This window comes from Pongo pygmaeus, chromosome 2 (genome assembly GCF_028885625.2).
Source record: "Pongo pygmaeus isolate AG05252 chromosome 2, NHGRI_mPonPyg2-v2.0_pri, whole genome shotgun sequence".
NCBI classification, from domain to species: domain Eukaryota; kingdom Metazoa; phylum Chordata; class Mammalia; order Primates; family Hominidae; genus Pongo; species Pongo pygmaeus.
Window position 1 is genome coordinate 166,410,701 of NC_085930.1, and position 20,286 is coordinate 166,430,986.

General features: G+C 38.3%; 1 protein-coding gene across 10 annotated transcripts in view; it reads right to left on the minus strand.

Moving 5' to 3' along the window:
* VEPH1 (ventricular zone expressed PH domain containing 1) overlaps positions 1 to 20,286 on the minus strand; it is a 294,353-nt gene that overhangs the window by 238,182 nt on the left and 35,885 nt on the right. For 5 of the 10 annotated variants that reach the window (XM_063661318.1, XM_054483989.1, XM_054483987.1 and 2 more), the window contains one exon: positions 17,335 to 17,629. In XM_063661318.1, the coding sequence (XP_063517388.1) occupies positions 17,335 to 17,472 (138 nt within the window). In that variant the 5' untranslated portion in view covers positions 17,473 to 17,629. Of the gene's footprint in view, positions 1 to 10,014; positions 10,085 to 10,417; positions 10,434 to 15,311; positions 15,419 to 17,334; positions 17,630 to 18,089; positions 18,118 to 18,169; positions 18,284 to 18,383; positions 18,401 to 20,286 lie in introns of those variants that run through there. The other 5 variants (XM_063661321.1, XM_063661320.1, XM_063661322.1 and 2 more) reach the window with 5 other exon arrangements.

The following is a 20,286-nucleotide window of genomic DNA, read 5'->3' on the forward strand; positions in this document are numbered from 1 at the left end:
GGATGGTTCACTCTCACTCAACACACCTCCACTTCAGCATTCATTAACCTTTTAAGTCTCTCTTACCTACGCTGAAAGCAGTCTTCAGGGAATGGCCCACTGGCAAAAGGGAAGGAATACCTGAAATAAAGCAGTTGGTGGTGGGAAGAATGAATTTGGCATGGGAGTGGAAACTTGAAAGAGAAGAATGGAGATGTCCTAAGGCAGAGGATGTAATGATTTCTCCCTCCCTTCCTTTAGAGGCAGCATAGCATAGTGGTTAAGAACATGGACTGCATCAGAATGCCCAGGCTAAGGGCTCGGCTCTGCTTTTACCAGCTCTGCAATCTCAGGCAATCACTTATCTGTCTGAGCCTCTGTTTCCTAATTTTTAAAGTTAGAATATTGTTACTATCTGGCTCCTAGGATTGTTGCAAGTATTCAAGGAGTTGATACATGGAAAGGATTTACAACAGTGTCTGGTGCACAGTAAGTGCAGATAAATGTTAGCTATTATTTTTATTTCCCTTAAGGATACCATAACCCTAAAAGCTAGCTTTGGGTTTATAACCTACAGTGAGCTACAAATTCTTTCTTTCTTTTCTTTTCACTTTCTCTCTTTCTTTCTTTTCTCTTTCTTTCTTTTTTTCTTTCTTCCTTCCTTTCTTTTTCTTTCTTTCCTTTCTTTCTCTCTCTCTCTCTTTCTTTCTAATAAATATCTTTATTGCATTTCCAGTGTTCTTCATTCTTTTGGATGGATAAAAGTGTCTGAATATATTATATTCCTTATCTCTGAAGAATTTCTTTCATTTCTTGTTGAGTAGGTCTGTTGCCAATGATTTCCTTGTTTTTATTTGTCTGGGAAAGTGTTTATCTCTCACTTTCTTTTTAAAAATTTTTTATAATTTCAACTTTTATTTTAGATTCAGAGGGTACATGAGCAGGTTTGTTACAAGGGTATATTTTATGACACTGAGGTTTGGGGGCATAAATTATGCTGTCACCCAGCTAGTGAGGATAGTACACAACAGGAAGTTTTTCATTCCTTACCTTCTTCCCTCCCTCTTTTTCCAGTCTCCAGTGTCTATTGTTCCCATCCTTATGCCTATTTGTACAAATGCTTAGCCCCCACTTATAAGTGAAAAAAAGTATGGTATTTAGTTTCTGTTTCTGCTTTAGTTCACTTAGGATAAATGGCCTCTAGCTGCATCCATGTTGCTGCAAAGGACATGACTTTGTTTTTATGGCTGTGTAGTATTCCATGGTGCATATGTACCATATTTTCTTTACGCAATCCACTGTTAATGACCACCTAGGTTGATTCCATGTCTTTGCTATTGTGAATAGTGCTGCAATGAACATAAAACTGCATATGTCTTTCTGGTAGAATAATTTATTTTCCTTTGAGTATATACCCAGTAATGGAATTGCTGGGTCAAGTGGTAGTTCTTTGTTCTTTGAGAAATCTTCACACTGGTTTCCACAGTGGCTGAACTAATTTACATTCCCACCAACTGGGTATAAGCTTTCCCTTTTCTCTGCATCTGCAGCCTCACCAACATCTGCTGTTTTTTGACTTTTTAACAAAAGCCATTCTAGCTGGTATGGGATAGTATCTCATTGTGATTTTGATTTGCATTTCTCTGATGATTGCTAAAGTTGAGCATTTTTTCATGTTTGTCAGCTGCTTATATGTCTTCTTTTGAGAAGGGTCTGTTCATGTCCTTTGTCCACTTTTTAATGGGACTAATTGTTTTTTGCATGTCGAATTGTTTAAGTTATTTATTGACTTTGGATATCAGAACTTTGTCAGATGCATAGTTCACGAATATTTTCTCCCATTCTCTAGGTTATCTGTTTACTTTGTTGATAGTTTCTTTTGCTGTATAGAAAGAAGCTCATGGGTTAGAAGAATCAGAATTGTTAAAATGGCCATACTGCCCAAAGCAATCTATAGATTCAACACAATTCCTATCAAATTACCAACATCATTTTTCACAGAATTAGAGAAAACTATTCTAAAATTTGTATGGAACCAACACACACACACACACACACACACACACACACACACAAACCAATCCTAAGCAAAAAGAACAAAGTTGGAGACATCACATTACCTGACTTCAAACTATGTTATAAGGCTATAGTAACTAAAACAGCATGGTACTGCTACAGAAACAGAAGCTCTTTAGCTTAATTAGGTCCCACTTGTCAATTTTTGTTTTTGTTGCAATTGTGGTTGAGGACTTAGTCATAAATTCTTTCCCAAGACCAATGTCCAAAATGGTGTTTCCTAGATTATCTTTGAGGATTCTTATAGTTGGAGGTCTTACATTTAAATCTTTAATCCACCTTGAGTTAATCTTTGTATATGGTGATAGGTAGGAATTCAGTTTCATTCTTCTGCATATGGCTAGTCATTTATCGAATACGGTCTCCTTTCCTCATTGCTTAGTTTTGTTGACTTTGTCAAAGATCAGATAGTTGTAGGTGTGCGGCTTTATTTCTGGGTTCTCTATTCCGTTCCATTGGTCTATGTGTCTGTTTTTATACCAGTACCATGCTGTCTTAGTTATTGTAGCCTTATAGTATAGTTTAAGGTCTGGTAATGTGATGCCTCCAGCTTTGTACTTTTTTTTTAGGATTGCTTCAGGTATTTGGACTCTTTTTTGGTTATATATGAATTTTAGAATAGGTTTTCCTAATATTGTGAAAAATGATGTTGGTAGATTTTTTGTTTGTTTGTTTGTTTTAAGACAGAGTCTCACTCTGTCACCCAGGCTGGAGTGCAGTGATGGGATCCCAACTCACTGTAACCTCTGCCTCCCAGGTTCAAGTGATTCTTATGCCTAAGCCTCCTGAAATAGCTGGAACCACAGGCGTGCACCACCAGGCCTAGTTAATTTTTTGTATTTTTAGTAGAGACAGGGTTTCACCATGTTGGCCAGGCTGGTCTCAAACTGGCCTCAAGTGATCCACCTGCCTTGGCCCCCCAAAGTGCTGGAATTACAGGTGTGAGCCACCTGCACCCAGCTGATGTTGATAGTTTGATAGGCATTGTGTTGAATCTATAGATTGCTTTGGGCAGTATGGCTATTTTCATTATACTGATTCTTCCAATCCATGAGCATGGAATATTTTTCCATTTGTTTGTGTCATCTGTGATTTCTTTCAGTAGTGTTTTGTAGTTGTAGTTGTCCTTGTAGAGATTTTTCAGCTCCTTTGTTAGAAGCATTCCTAGGTATTTTAGTTTTTTGCAGCTATTGTAAATGGGATTGTGTTCTTGTTTTGGCTCTCATCTTGAATGTTACTAGGTGTAGAAATGATACTGCTTGTTGTACATTGAGTTTTGTATCCTAAAATTTTACTGAAGTCATTTATCAGTTCTAGGACTCTTTTGGTGGTATCTGCAGTGTTTTCTAGGTATAAATTATGTTGTCAGGGAGGAGAGATATTTGGACTTCTTCACAAACATTTTCATGTGTGGTTGACATTTTTATACATTTATTCCACAACTACTTAATAATGTATGGAACAAGGACCACATAGTTATTACCTTACAGTCATATTCTACATTGGCATCATACTAATAATCCTTTATATTTTCATCCCTCTTTCCACTTTTAAAAGCATACACACACACACACACACACACACATACAATGTGTATATAATGATACATTATGCCATTTATTCTATCACTTCAAGAATCTCCAAAGCCAAGATGTCACCACCACTAACAACAAGTGAGCTCAGAACTGACAATATTGCTGGGATTCCTAGCAGAAGCAAATATAAACCACTTTGAAGGTACCACACTCAACACAGACCACTCAGTACTTACACAAATAAAATCTTACTTATGCTGAACTTAAAAATTTAATATTACAAAACACCCAAGAAAATAAGCCAATATGAGCACATGTAAGCAGATTAAACACATAGCAGATTAGATATTTAAAAATTTCAGGTAATGAAATTATTGACTTCAAATTATAAAATTATATATTCAAAATCAGTCAATGTATAAAGAATAATTATTTTTATTTTAAAAGACCAAGTCACTTTTTTAAAAACCAGAAATTTTGTTTTTAAAAAAGAAATCTCTAGAAATTAAAACCTCAGTAGATGGATGAAACAGTGGATGGATAGAGCTGAAAAAAAGACTTAATGGATTGGAAGATAGAGCTGAGAATATAATATATCACATAGAGATGGAAAATATAATAGATCAAGAAATATTGAAGATAAAATAGGACAGAATATGACGAATATGAAGGCGATGATTTTGTCTGTTCTTTTTTTGTACTATTATGTTCTCAATGCCTAGACTATTGCTAGAAGAGAGTATGTACTCAATACGTATGTTGGATGCACAACTGAGTCAATAAATATGATTTCCAAAAGGAAAGATTAGATGTAAAAGTTAATATTTGAGAAAAAGTTTAAGAACTTTACAAAATTGAAAAAAGACATAAAACCCTCAAACTCACAAAACACAATAAGGATTGAGTAGGAATATACAAATAAAACCACATCTAGACATGTAATAGTGAAACCATAGAACACCAAAGGCACAGGGAAAATATTAACTAGAGAGAAAAGTAGATTCAGTATAAAGAAATGGCAATTAAAATGACAGCACATTTCATAACAGCAATAATAGAAACTACTGAGAAATGAAATGGCTGCCAATCTAGAAATGCATATTCAGGTAATTAGTCAAAATTAAGGGCAAAAATAAGGACTTTTTTAGAAAAACAAACATTTAGAGAGTTTATCATTAACAGACCTTCACTGAAGGAACTTTCTTTTCCCCAGAGATGGGGTCTTGCTATGTTGCCCAGGCTGGAGTACAGTGGCTACTCAGAGATGCAATTATAGCATGCTGCAGCCTCAAAGTCCTGTCTCAAATGATCCTCTTGCCTCACCATGCTGAGTAATTGGGACTACAGGGACATGCCACTGCACTTGCTGAAGATACTTTTAAAATGTATACTTCAGAAAACAAGAACTTGGATTCAGGAAAACAAAGAAAAAAGTAAGTCAATAAAAAAAGAAAGGTGAAAAAAGAAACAGGGAAATATTAGGTACTTTAAGCAAGCATTGACTATATATTTTTTTAAAGCCTCTTATTTAAAAAGAATAGTTTCAAGGGTATTACACAGGTAAATAAAAGTGCTGGTTAATAACATGTAAGATGGGCATTAAAGTATTCCAAGGTACTTCTAGGAATAGGAGGAGGACAGAGTTCCTGAATAACTTTAGACATAGTTACTGTAATTAATCAAATGTAAGATGGCATCAATGAGAAGATCTGTGATTATTTCGTGTGTCATGAAGAAAGAGAAGAGACTGGCAGTTAAATTGTGAGGGGCATCATGCTTCCAAGAGAGTCCTATACAGGATATTAATTGAGCATACTAGACTCTCATTTCCTTGAAATTTCTTTCATCTATTCTATTGTCCATTTCTCCTGCCCTCAGTTGTATTACTTATTATAGTGTAATAGGTTATCTTTTACCAATATCTCAGTAACAAAAACTATACTCTTTTTTAAGTTCCATATAGTGCCCAGTTATTATTTTGCAAGAAAATGTGGAATTGCTGTCATTCCCCCAATGATTGGTTAACTAATATAAAACTTACATACCATGATGCTATCTCTGCATGCCTTTCTGCATACACAGCAAGTTTCTGTTTCAGTGCCACATTATAGTCTAGTAGTTTTGAAAACATTTTAAATGGATATTTAACTCAACATTGGTAGGAACAACAAGGTATCTAATCCAGTTAGAATGGTAACAGTATGAAGAACAATATGACAAGTTCCTGCACATATAGGCCATGACAACTATGTATGACTACTGCCTGACCAACAGCAATTGGAAGATTGTCATCAATTATAAAACATATATTTATTTCAGAGATTTTAATATGGGAAAAATGTCTATCTTAGAATTGATGAAATATCATCAGTATGTTTGCTAAAATGTTAAAGGCAACTATATTAAAATAATAGAAATAGAATACATAATCTTCAACCCACTAGCCCCAAGAGTGGCAGGAAATAAAATGATAAAAACTCAATCAGTTAAAAATTTTCAGAAAAAGATAAAAATAAACATGGAAAAGTCAGAAAATACAACACAAATAAAATGAAGAAATACATACAAATAGATCGCTTATCATAATAAGTATGAGTTGACTAAATTTTCCAATTAAAAGACAGATATTTTCTATTTTGATTATTTAAAAAATCTACTTATGTAACATTTACAAATTACATTAAAGTCATAATGACATAGAAAGGTAAAAGTAAAAAGATAGACAAAGAAAAAATAGATAATTTCTACTCCAAAGAAAACAGGCAAAACTTATTAGGAATAAAAATGCTCAGTATATACTAATGAAAAGAAAAGTTCTCCAAGAAACAAATAACAATCTTTGACTTGTGCATACATAACAAAAAAGCCCCTAACAAGCTTGACAAAATTACAAGGAGAAATTGGCAAACCCAAAATTATAATGGAAAATGTAAAACATATCTGTTAGTAACTGACAGTCCAAACAAATGCAAACTTATTGAGGATATACAAAATTTGAACAATATCATTAACAAGAGTTATTTAATCAACATATTTAATATCCAATAATACAGATATTAAGACATCCAATAATTAGAGAATACACATGCCTTTCAAGCACATATTAAACATTTAAAGAGGCAGTATAGGCCGGACACGGTGGCTTATGCCTGTAATCCCAGCCCTTTGAGAGACCAAGGCAGGTGGATCGCAAGGTCAGGAGTTCAAGACAAGCCTGGCCAACATGGTGAAACCCTGTCTCTACTGAAAATACAAAAATTAGCCAGGTGTGGTGGCAGGCACATGTAATCCCAGCTACCCAGGAGGCTGAGGCAGGAGAATTGCTTGAACCCAGAACCCAGGAGGCAGAGGTTGCAGTTAGCCAAGATTGTACCACTGCACTTGACAGAGCAAGACTGACTCAAAAAAAAAAAAAGACCCAGAATAGTTTGGTGGCTAAGAATAGCTTCTGAACTCACATTCTGGGCTTGATTTTTGGTTCTACTAGTTACTAGCTATACAACCTTGGTCAAGTTACATTATTAGCCTTTCTATGCCTGTTTCCTCATCTATAAAATGGGAATATTAGTATACTTACCTCAAAAATTTACTTAAAGAAATAAATATGTTAATGTGAAAAGCTCTTAGAATAGTTTCTGGCACACAGTAAGTGCTACATAAGTATTAGCTATTATAATTTACACAGATTAGCCATAAACTCTGTAACAAAGCAAGTCTCAACTACTTGGAAATAACTGATATCATGCAGTTCACATTCTCTGACTACATGCAGTTAAGATTTAACAACAAAAAGATTTTGTTAAAAATCTTTTGTTAAAAAAGATTTAACAACAAAAAGATTATAAAAATTCTTGGGGAAATTAAAACTAACTTCTAAATTACTTGTTAGTCAGAGGAAGTCACAATAAAACTAAGAAAATATTTAGAATTTACAATGAAAACATATCTCAAAACTTGTAGAATGATACTAAATGTTACTTAGCAAGAAATTTATGGTCTTATATGCTTATATTGGAAAATAAGAAAGTTAAAATAATCAATAACCTAATTATACAACTGAGGAGACTAAAAAAAAGAACAGCAGAATAAAGCCAGAGAAAGTACAAAAAGTAAAGTAGTAAAGACTTAAAAAGAAATTAATGAGATTTTGAAAAGATCCTATACAGATGATCAATAAATCAAAACTTTAAAAAGTAGAAGACAAAGCTTTGAAAATATTGGTAAGATATCAATGAATACAGAAGCTGCCAAAAAAAATAATAATTCAAACAATTTGATGCTAATAAACTTGAAAACTCAGATAAAATATAAAATTGCTTAGAAAATATACTTTACCAAAAGTGACTGAAGCAAAATTCCTAATTTTCCTCAAAGAGATTGAATCAGTAGTTTAAAAATCTATTAAAATACACAAATTTATAGTGCCAGAGAGTTTTACAGTGTTCTATGAAATCTTTGAGGATTAGGTCACAATATTACAAAACTCTTGCAGATAACAGAAAATGTGGAAACATTTCTCAACTCATTTTATGAAACTACTGTGTATAACTTGATATCAAAGCCAAGTAAAGACAGTGGAAAAAGGACAATTAAAGACCAATCTCATATATAAGCATAGTTCTAAAACTACTTTAAAAATAGCAAGCCCAATTTTAAAATGCATTAAAATAAACAACAAATTTTATTTTGCTCCAGGAATACAATAATGGTTCTATATTTGAAAAATCTATTACTGTAATTCACCACATTAACAGATTAAAGGGGAAAATAGGATTATCGCAAGAGGATAGAAAAATCAGTTGATAAAATTAAACAATTCTTAGAAAAACAGGAATAAATGGGAACCTCCTTAATCTGATAAAGAGCATTAACCAAAAGCCTGGAGCAAACATTATGCTTATGAGAGGTGACAGCATGCTGGCAGTCCTCACAGCCCTCGCTTGCTCTCATCGCCTCCTCTGCCTGGGCTCCCACTTTGGCGGCACTTGAGGAGCCCTTCAGCCCATGGCTGCACTGTGGGTGCCCCTTTTTGGGCTGGCCAAGGCGGGAGCCAGCTCCCTCAGCTTGCAGGGAGGTGTGGAGGGAGAGGTGCGAGCGGGAACCCGGGCTGCCTGCGGTGCTTGCGGGCCAGCTGGAGTTCCGGGTGGGCGTGGGCTCGGCGGGCCCCATACTCGAAGCCGCCGGCTGGCCTTGCTGGCCCCCGGCAATGAGGGACTTAGCACCCAGGCCAGCAGCTGCGGAGGGTGTACTGGGTCCCCCAGCAGTGCCAGCCCACCAGCGCTGCGCTCGATTTCTCACCGGGCCTTAGCTGCCTTCCCGCAGGGCAGGGCTTGGGACCTGCAGCCTGCCATGCCTGAGTCTCCCACCTCCTCCATGGGCTCCTGTGCGACCCGAGCCTCCCCGACGAGTGCCACCCCCTGCTCCACGGCACCCAGTCCCATCGACCACCCAAGGGCTGAGGAGTGCGAGCGCAGAGCGCGGGACTGGCAGGCAGCTCCACCTGCAGCCCCCCTGCAGGATCCACTGGGTGAAGCCAGCTGGGCTCCTGAGTCTGGTGGGGACGTGAAGAACCTTTATGTCTAGCTCAGGGACTGTAAATACACCAATGGGCACTCTGTATCTAGCTCAAGGTTTGTAAACACACCAATCAGCACCCTGTGTCTAGCTCAGGGTTTGTGAATGCACCAATCGACACTCTATATCTAGCTGCTCTGGTGGGGCCTTAGAGAAACTTTATGTCTAGCTCAGAGATTGTAAATACACCAATCGGCACTCTGTATCTAGCTCAAGGTTTGTAAACACACCAATCAGCACCCTGTGTCTAGCTCAGGGTTTGTGAGTGCACCAGTCGACACTCTGTATCTAGCTGCTCTGGTGGGGCCTTGGAGAACCTGTGTGTCCAAACTCTGTATCTAACTAATCTGATGGTGATGTGGAGAACCTTTGTATCTAGCTCAGGGATTGTAAATGCACCAATCAGCACCCTGTCAAAACAGGCCACTCGGCTCTACCAATCAGCAGGATGTGGGTGGGGCCAGATAAGAGAATAAAAGCAGGCTGCCCGAGCCAGCATTGGCAACCCGCTTGGGTCCCCTTCCACACTGTGGAGCGTTTGTTGTTTCGCTCTTTGCAATAAATCTTGCTACTGCTTACTCTTTGGGTCCACACTGCTTTTATGAGCTGTAACACACCGCGAAGGTCTGCAGCTTCACTCCTGAAGTCAGTGAGACCACAAGCCCACCGGGAGGAACGAACAACTCCAGATGTGCCGCCTTAAGAGCTGTAACACTCACTACGAAGGACTGCAGCTTCACTCCTGAGCCAGCGAGACTACGAACCCACCAGAAGGAAGAAACTCCGAACACATCTGAACATCAGAAGGAACAAACTCCAGACGTGTCACCTTAAGAGCTGTAACACTCACCGCGAAGGTCCGCGGCTTCATTCTTGAAGTCAGTGAGACCAAGAACCCACCAATTCCGGACACACTTACACTGAAAAGTCAGAAAACTCTCTTTAAATAAAAAGAGAGAAGGATAACTCATTCTAGTCAATCTAGTTCTGGAGAGCTAGTCAGGATGTGAGACAAAGAAATCAAATAACAGAATAAGGATTGGAAAGGAAGAAACAAAACTATAATTATTTTAAATTGATGACTTATACATAAAAAAGAATCAAGGAATGTGCTTCTTCCATTTAAAACATATTTTTTCTTGATTCTCTCCTCTCTCCCCATCCCATTCTTTTAAATACCAGCCCATTTCTCTGATCTTTATGGGAAAATGCCCAGGGTTGTCACTGCTCATTTTCTTTAATTATCTTCCCACCTTCTCAAACTAACTCCAATCTGGCTTTCAGTCTGACCCATCCAGTGACAACTGCTCTTGTCGAGTCATAATGACCTTCATGTGTCTGAACCTCAGGCAGTTCTCAGTCTTGACCAATCAGTGACAAATCTCATTTGACCAATCAGTGGCATTTGACATCACTCTTTCCTTGCAACAGTTTATTCACCTGGCATTCAGGACACCATGATTTTCTGACTTTCTTTTTTCTTTTTTTTTTACTGGATATTTCTTCTCAGTTTATTTTCCTAGTCCTTCATCATCTCCTTAACTTCTGAGTACTGGACTCAGTCTTTGGACTTTTTACTTTCTGTCTGCACTCACTCCCTTGGTGATCTCGCTCAGTCTCAAGGCTGACAAGTTCCAAAATTATAATGGCCAGCCCAGACTTCTCTCCTGCTCCAGACTCATATATACAATACTTGCACATCTCCACTCAGAATTCTGACAGCTCAGACTTTACACATGTAAAGTGGAACTCATGATTCTTCCTACACTCCCTTCCCCTCACCCCCCCTTTCCAAATTCCTTCCTTCCTTGGTCGTCTTCATCTTACTTATTGACAATTTTATCATCCTAGTTTTTCAGGCCAAAAATCTTAAGTTCGTTCTCCCTCTCTCTCTCTCTCTCTCTCCCCCTTCCCCCCACCGCCCCCTCTTCATTACACGCACATACTTCAGCAAATCCTGTTGGTCCTATCTTCAAAATACATCTAGGATCATCTGAACACTTCTCACCACCACCACTGCTCCATGATGGTCAGAACCTCTGCTGCTTCTTATCTGAATTATTTCAGTAGCCACTTAACTGGCCTTTGTGATTTCACTCTTGCCTTTCCACAGACTGTTCCCAAAACAGGAATAGAAAAATTAGACCATGTTACTTCTGCTCAGAACTCTCCACTGGCTGCCCAAGACTCCAACAATCCAGCCTCCACTTCTCTCCTAACCTCATCTCCCTTTCCCCATTGTTCCCTTCACTACAGCCACACTGACCTCAGAAACTCCAGCCTACAACCTCAGGACTTTTGTACTTAATGGTTCTTCTGCCTGAAATGATTTTCTCCAGTACAGCCACACTGACCTCAGAAACTCCAGTCTACAGCCTTAGGACCTTTGTACTTAATGGTTCCTCTGCCTGAAATGATTTCCTCCAGGTACCCAAAAGTATTGTTCTCTCATCTCCTTCAAGTTTTGCTTAAATGTCAGCTTTTGTCTCAGTATGGACTACCTTGTGCATCCTATTTGAAATTTCAAGCCTCCGATATCCTGTCACTGCCCTCTGCTTTAATTTTCTACGTAGCACTTACTTATCATCTTCTAATACACTACATATCTTCCTTATTTATTTGTTTATTTTCTGTCTTACCCAATTAAATGGATGATGTCAGAGGGCTTTTTTTGTCTTTTTTGATTACTCTTATATCCTAGCATCCAGTACAGTGTCTGAAACATAGTAGACAACTAATAAATATTTGTTGGATAAACTGGAAAATGTATATAGACAAATTATTAGGATTAGTAGGAGAGTTGAGTGAGTTTGCTGAACATAAGATCACCATACAAGAATCATTTATGTTATAATCAACTGAAAATAGAATTGGAAAATATAATTTTAAAAAAGAATATTATTCATATTCTCAGAAAAAATATAAAACACTTATACATTTAACAAAAGGTGTATAATATTCTTAACATTCTTAGGAAAAATATCATAAAACCTCTTTGAACAACATTTAAAACATATAAATAAAGGGATAGAAATGCAATGTCTATGGATATAAAGACAGTATATAATGATGTTAATTTTCTTCAAATTAATCTATAGATATAATAACATCCAGTTAAGATACTGATAGAATTGTTCAGAAAACAGGAGAAGCTTAATATAAAATTATTAAAGAACAGAAAAAAACAAAGCAATGTTAAAGAAGGGTGGGAATACTGTCCTATCAGATATCAAGACTTATTACAAGGTAAGAGATAAGCTGTGTATCAGAGTGAGATATGCAACCTGCATAGGTGACAAAGGACTAATACAAGAATATACAAAATAGTCCAAGTTAATAAAAATAAGATTTTAAGACTACAAAAGAAAAAAGAAAAAAAAACATAAACAGACACTTCACTGGAAGTAAAGTGGTAGGCACTTCCTTCAGAGGAAAACAAATGGCATACAGCAAATAAGCATATGAAAAAATGGTCAACCTTGGTAATAATGAGAGGAGTGTATATTTAAACAATTACACGCTGCTTCACTTAGATTTTAAAAAAAACTTTTAAAATCTGATAAAAGCAAGCACTGGTGAGGATATAAAGCAACTGGAACTTTCAAACACTGATGTTGGGTGTGTAAACTGGCACATCCCTCTTGGAAAGCAATTTGTTGGTGTATCACAAAGTTGCAAATACACAAAACCCTAAAACCTGTTGTTTCACTTTTAATTGTGTACTTTAGAAATACTTGACAATTACAATTATTTAGAACTTTAGAAATAATTGGCCAAAATTGCCAATTATAAGAATGTTTACTGTAGCGCTGTTTAAATAATAAATATAAACCAAAAAAAGAATGGATACATTGTAGCACATTCATATAAGGGAATACTCTGCCTCAGCAAAAATAAATGAGTTGAAACTACGTGTACCAATATAGACAAATCTCAAAAACGTAATTTGAGCCCTATGACAACATTTATATAAAGTTTAAAAATACAAAATACTATGCTGTAATTCACTTTGGAACCATGGATGTGTAGCAAAAACAAAAACAAAAAGCAACGATGCATAGCTAAATACCACAAGGAGGATATTGGTTACCTTGGGAGGCATGAGGGAGGAGAATTGGATTAAAAAGAGACATGCAGGGATTTTCAATTGTACCTAACATGTTAAAGTGGGTGATTCTGTGTGCCTGGTGTGTTTCATTGTTAAAAGAAAAATAAAGAGAAATGGAAGGTGGGTGGATCGGTTGGGCATGAGGTGAACACCAATGGAAAGGTGGGAGAAGTGGATGGATGAGTGGATGAGAGAATCTCACTTGGAGTAGCCTGGGAGGAAAGCCAAGTTAGTACAAGTGATTATCTGGTAAGAGTGGTCTAGAAAGGACTCGAAATGAAAACACAAAACTTAAGGGTATGTTTGGGAACTTGGAGAGGATACTGAGTTGAGAAGTCACATTTTCAAAGTGAAACATAAGGGCAAAATATTTCATAGTAGTATTTTGTAGTAACTGGTAGAAAAAGAGGACATGGACTGGACAGTGAAATCTAGTAAAGTTTAATTATTTTTGTGAGTGGCTTTGGGGGAAGGATTGGAGGCTTGTTTGCCACATTTTTGGATTCCACAAAGCTGAAAGTGCTAAGTAATATATTTGACAGAATCATGATGTTTAAAAGACATATTCTGGACTGAGGGCTTAAAGACAATAATTTTTTTTGCAATGTTTAAAATGTGGCAGAATACACTTTAAAAAATTTAAACTTATCTAATTACAAGTCTTGATTCCACCTGAATGCCTTAGCACATCACAAGATAAATGTGGACAACTGATTTTTTAAAAACACAGAATATTTGACTAGTATTAGTAGTTGTTCTAAGCAATTCGTCTGAGTATTGGGCAATGATAAATTATAATAATAAATTAGTACTATTCCAAAGGAGGGTAACCAGAATGTTAAGAGTGTAGGTTGTACCTGGGAGCTTCAATGAAGCCTTCTCTAACAACGTAGAAACAAGATTGTCCTTTGAGGATTAAACCAATAAAGTCCACTCGTATGAGTGGGATTAGCCAGTACAGACCTAAACCAAGACATTATCTTTTGATGGGTGACTTTGCAAGTGAGTTAGATGTAATCTCAGGGAGGAAGGGCTGGAATGTGATTGTAATGGAGGAGGAATAAACCTAATCAATAAAAGTACTTCTTATCCAAAGAAAGACTGAGTAAACAGACTTGAGGAGAACAGCATGAAACACACAAGAATTCTGATCCATACGAGTTATAATTTTCATCGTAAATCAGCACATCGTGTTCTTATCTAATTTATATTTCCAAGTCTTGTATTTGGATAGCATGATTTGGATAGCATTTCTCAGGTACCAACAAAATTGAGTTTTCCAGATCTGACAGTTGAGGGTTACAACATGAGGTGCTGTAACCTTTCCCTGACACAGGCTCCTTCTTTGTCATGGAAAAATCCAAGGACACTAAGATGTTTAGCTGGGAGGAGACACGCCAGAGGTGAAGCCTGGTGCTTATCTTCAAAAAGTTTAAAGTTTTTCTTGTAGAAACAGAAGGTAGACTCTTTTGATTGTTGGGGCCAGAGAACAGAACACAGACAACAGGTAGAAAGTACAAAGTAAGATTTCATCTGGCTAAGCAGATGAACATGTTAACCATTTGAACTCCCAACAATGAAACAGCTCTCTCTCTTTTCAGGGTTCTTTGATCATAAGCAACAGAAAAAGTCTGAATAAGTACAGCAAATAATAATAATAATCATAGCAATAAGAAGAAGATAAGAGGTGGCCCACATATTTGAAGGAGAAAGTGAAGTACCAGGCCTTAAAAGGAGCAGTGATTAAGGCAGCTACAATGATAGAGGGGGAGGAAGTAAAGTACTGTTTCTTTGGGGCACCGTCCTCATGATAAATCACCCTCTGCTGGTATCTTTCTTAAAATTACTGGGGAAAAGCTTCTGATTTTCAAGCTTGGGCCAGGTGTCCACCTCTTCTCTCCCCCACCCCTGATAGGGAAGGGTAGTGGGCACTCATGAGTAGGGAACCTTGATGGAGACGCCATCAAGGCTTCATGCAATGGAAAGGGACAATTTACCACAGGAAAATTGAGAAGCAGATAAAAATATTAGAAACCCACCATATTCTCATCATTGCAAGTGCAGGAGAAGCCACCTATTTTTCAGCAATCTTCTGTGCTGGAAGTTGGAAAAGGCGATTTAGAAGATCCCTTCCTGTTCTACGTTTCTGAAGAGAAATTGAGAAGTGGAATTGATTACTGAGATCCAAGGTTGTTAGGAAAGACCTAGAGAGGAATAGCTGGGGCTGGATCTGAGGGAAGGATGGGACGCAGCTAAGGGGAAGTGAGCCATAGAGCAGGCATGGTGGTTCCATGTGCTAATCAGAAAAGGAAGATAAGGAGCTGCTGGCATTGGTAACCTCAAACTTGATATATGTAAATTAGAAGCTACCATTTTTCTTCTGCTCCATGAGAGGGTTACAGATAGAGAAATGGAAGAAGTAAGATGTGGTAAAAGTTAGTAGACGAAGAAGACACACGAACTCCTGGCTCTCCAGAACTCCTGGTAGAGTGAGATGCTATTTGGACAGCTTAAGGAATGGACAATGATCCTAATGACAAGGGACCTGCCAGCCTTAATAGTTAACCAGTGGAGCTATATAATAGAACTGAGTCACTAGTCCTAAAATTCTGAATTTGGTGTCTGTGAAACAAAGCAATTAATGATGGAAACAAAATAAATAACTGGCCACTAGTGACCTCTAGTGGAAGTAGGCTTTAGGGAACTTATGTGATCTGATTTCTGTTTTGTTTTGTTTTCCTAGTAAGAAGATGAAAACCAGTGTAATTTTCAGCCAATTGATTTGCAGAGGAGTGTGAAAGAAGGGGCTTCTGAAAACAGGACAAAAATCTTATCCAGAAAATGAAAATGTACCGGGAACATGTTGTACTTTGCGTCAAACTAAGTTGATTAATGTTCTGGAAAAGATGTGGATGAGTAATTGCCATCAAAGACACTACCTGAGAAAAGAAGAGTTTTTTGAACAGTGACTTCATTGGTCACTGGGGAGAGTTCGGCATGTTAATGGCAGTCAGCAAGAGAAAATAGGCTTGAAGCGGAGGCTGCACGGGTTGCCAGTATACCTTTTAAATATATCTTCTTTGTAACATGGAAGAGCGCTGTTGTTTCTGAAATATGCATACATTTGCCAATTCAGTATTATATGGCTTGAGTCCCACCACTTTCATCTTCCCAATGGGTGTCTGTGCCAAGTGTTGGCAAACACTGCTGAGCTGGGAGGATGTGGGTGGATGCCTGGTGGCCCTAGGCCTTTGAAGTGGGACCATTCTCATGGAGGGTCCAAGTACAAGCAAGAAGGTCAACATGAAACCACACTGGGCACTCCACATCCATCCCCTTTGGGAAGTGCTTTCAGAATATATAATCTTGACATTGAAGAGAAGCAAAGGAATGCAAGTATTGATGGGAGGTTTTACATCTGTCTCATCACACTGGGGACTAATAATGGGTGGGTGGAATTAAATGGTGGGTCCAGGGAGTGGGGGTGCAGGTGGGTAGAAAAAGAAGCAAGGGAAACATAAAAAATAGAGACAATACAGAAGTAAACAGAATCAGCGTTATCAAGCCCTGGGCAACTGTCACTTCTGGCAGCAAAGCGATCATTGTCCTTGTCTCGTATTACCTTCGTGGCAGGAGGTGTCATCCTGCCTTCTTTCATTATTCAGCCTCCCACACACACCCTGCTCTTGTTTACTGATGCTGTTGTGCAGCTCTGCAGGTCTGCTTTTCCCTGGATTGGCTCCCTCTCCTCTCAGTGTCATTTCAAGGACATAAAAATAGCCCCTAAATAATATTTTTGTGAGAATTCCACGCTGGTCTGCAATTTTCAGAATTCTGGTCTTTGTGAGTGGGCAAAAGATGATCTAACCGCCCCCCACTAGGCCATGACTTCCCTACTGATATTTCTTAGATGCCAACAAACCCACAGAGCAGATTAAGAGAGACCAATATTAGTGGTATTTCCTCTTTCCCCTGCAAAGATCTTTCTGCCAGGATATATACAAATCTCTAGCTCTAGGATAGGCCATTTCAGAGTTGTAGTCTATAAACCAGTTTACTTACTGAAGATGAGCTAATTATCTTAATTTGCTCCAAAGCTTCTGTCAGGCTGTCTTCAATCTCAGAGTCATCTAAGGAGAAGAGGTCCCCAGCTCGTGAAAGATCTTTTTGTCCCAAAACCAGTCTGAACAGTTGATGCATGGTGAGGATGAGTTTGATCAGTTGACTTTCTACAGACCCAGAGTCATGTGTTTCAGTTATCAGAGGTCAGTAAGACAAAAACATGTAGAAGGAGGTATACTTCTTATTCCATGAAAGGTCATTTTTCTCCAGACTTTGAGGTCTTCATTGACACTCTCTGCAAGGGAAACAAATGACACAATATAGCCACTGGCAGAATGGCATAAGCTCCCAATGTGAACTCAGTGTCCCGCGGAGAGAGAGAGAAAAAAGAAACTTGGAAACATGTGCCTAGAGTAATAGTTCCTGGCTTAATGATCTTTAAATGAGCTCTTTCCTTGTTTTTGTCTCAAAAAGTCTTGTCAAAAATTACTAGGTTTCTCCAGAATTTAATTTGAACTTTAAAAGTCAACATAAGCCCCACACTTTTCTCCTTTCTACATCCTTCTCTTCTTTCCATGTCAGAAAGACAAACAACAATCATGCCTAACACTTGCCAGATTTTCCTCAAGCAGATTCTCATGGGAATCAAACAGAAAGGGAGAACAAAAGGAAAAGAGGGAGCATAGGAAACATCTCCTAGACCCACTTCCTCAAACCCTTTCTTCCAGAACCTGGACACAGAAACCAGTGCTTACCCTCTCGGCTGGGCTGCCTTGCTATGCTAGCAGTAGAAGTTCCCCGCTCTGTCAGTCAAAAAGGTGACCTCAGTACTTACCCTACTCCTACGTACTCTATAATCAAGTAGCAATAAAATAAAGATGCTGCTTAGGAGAATGGCGTTAGATAAATCTCTACTGAACATGAAGATGAACTTTAACACTAAAATGAACATGATAGCCTTGCCATGCGGGCTAAAAAGGAGGACTTTGGGATCAGGCAACTCTCCCTCTATTCCAGTTGAAGTAATAAAGTCCCACTATATTTCTCACCCAATTAACAGTCTACAGAGAGGAGGGCAATGGCACAAATTAGACATCTGATTATTCTCATCAGCTCCCTTCTGGGCCTAATAAAATCACAGACCATTTGCACTGGCAGAGACCTTAGTAATCATTTAATGGCCAGTGAGGTTTAATGACTTCCCCAAGGCCCCATAATAGCTGTGGCAAGGAGAGTCTACTGATTTCAGTCTAGTGCGCTTCCCTCACAGTTTACAGTAGAGTGGAATCACCTCATACATGTGGGTAGCTTACAAATGTAGCCACATGCTTGGCGAGAGCCAAGAGTGAGTTATTTAATATAAGCAATAGGCATTTCTGCCTAGCATTTTACTCTGAATAGTTTGCCAGGAAGAGTGTGAAAAGGGAGAGGAGAATCTATTGTTCCCTTGGGTAGTCTCAGACCTCTCCTCTGAGCTATTATTGTGAGAACACCTCTTTGTGTTGAATGCAAGTTTAAAGACACATACTCTTCAAACAACATGGCTTCTAAATACAAGCCAAAGCTTTCATTAGACACTCAACTAAATAAGCTATCTGTAGTATTGTGAGTGGTACAATTCATGAGTCATAGGGATTTTAAGGAAAATACTCTCTATATGCAATTTTTGTACTATCTATCAGCTTTTGAAAAATGAAGCCTAACACTTACATGCCTTTATCTATGTACCAGGCATAAACACTTTGCAAATATTAATTCATCTAATCCTCATAACTATATGAAGATATGTCATCCCCACTTTGTAGGTAAGCAACCTGAGGTAGTTAAATAACTGCTAAAGCCATGCAGCTACCAAGCTGGGGAGCTGGAATTTGAACCCAGAGACTCCAGTAGTGCTAGACTCCAAGTTCATAATCATTATGAAATATTGACTCCATGTAAGATGTGAGGCTACTGTTAGGAGTAAATGTCCTCAGAGCATTATTAATATTTAGTGATGAAGGTGTGAGCAGGGTTATCAAGCAAGAAAGTGAATTCCTCTCCCCTTCTACACTGCTCCTGGATCCTTGCCCATTCTATGCCCTGGGATTTAGAGCAACCAGAGTGCAAGACAGACACAGGAGAAGATGCTTGGAGGGAGAGCAAAGGAGAGTGGTAAGCTTTCAGAGGGAGGTGGAGCACAAAGTGAGGTACTGAAAAGTAGTTTGCACCCTGGGAAATGTGGAAGGGCGAATCACAATATCTCTAAGAAAAATCAGCACAGTGTTTTCCTACATTTTTGTCTTAACATATTTTCCTCCCAGGCTCAGATACTTACAGTGACAAGAGTCTCAATAAAATAATATTCAGGAAAATTGGATGGAAATGACTTCACCTGACCTGTCAGCTTGTTGGACTTGTGGCACTCCATGAAGTACATTCAGCTGCTCCAGTCATAGATGCTCAGGAGCTCCAAGAAGGAGCAGAAATACGTGCTGGTACAGAGGAGCACACCCAGGCTTTTCCTGGGCTCTTTCTGCACACTCCACATTTACATGACACCTGGTGTGGAGTCCCACATTCATGCTGCCAACTTCAGCTGTTACTCTTGAGGGCCCATCACATGCAAAACATTGCTTTGGGCCCTAAACAGAAACATCAAGTTGTTTAACACACAGCCATACAGGAAAGCTTTCATAAACCTAGGGGTGGAGTGGGCAGAGGTGAGACTTACACATCATTTTTCAAAGGGCTCTTTTGCACATTTTCAACTGTGATCTTCAAAACACCTTCTACAATATGGGAGTGACCAAGAGAAAAATCTCCTGGATACTAACTACAAAAAGAAGTTTGGGGAAGTACAAGGGAGAGAGAAGTCACTTCCAGGGGAAGATGATAATGAATAGCTTTATGGAGGAAATGGTATTTGAGAAGCACCTTTAGGATAGCTAAGATTTTTACAGGTTTTATTCA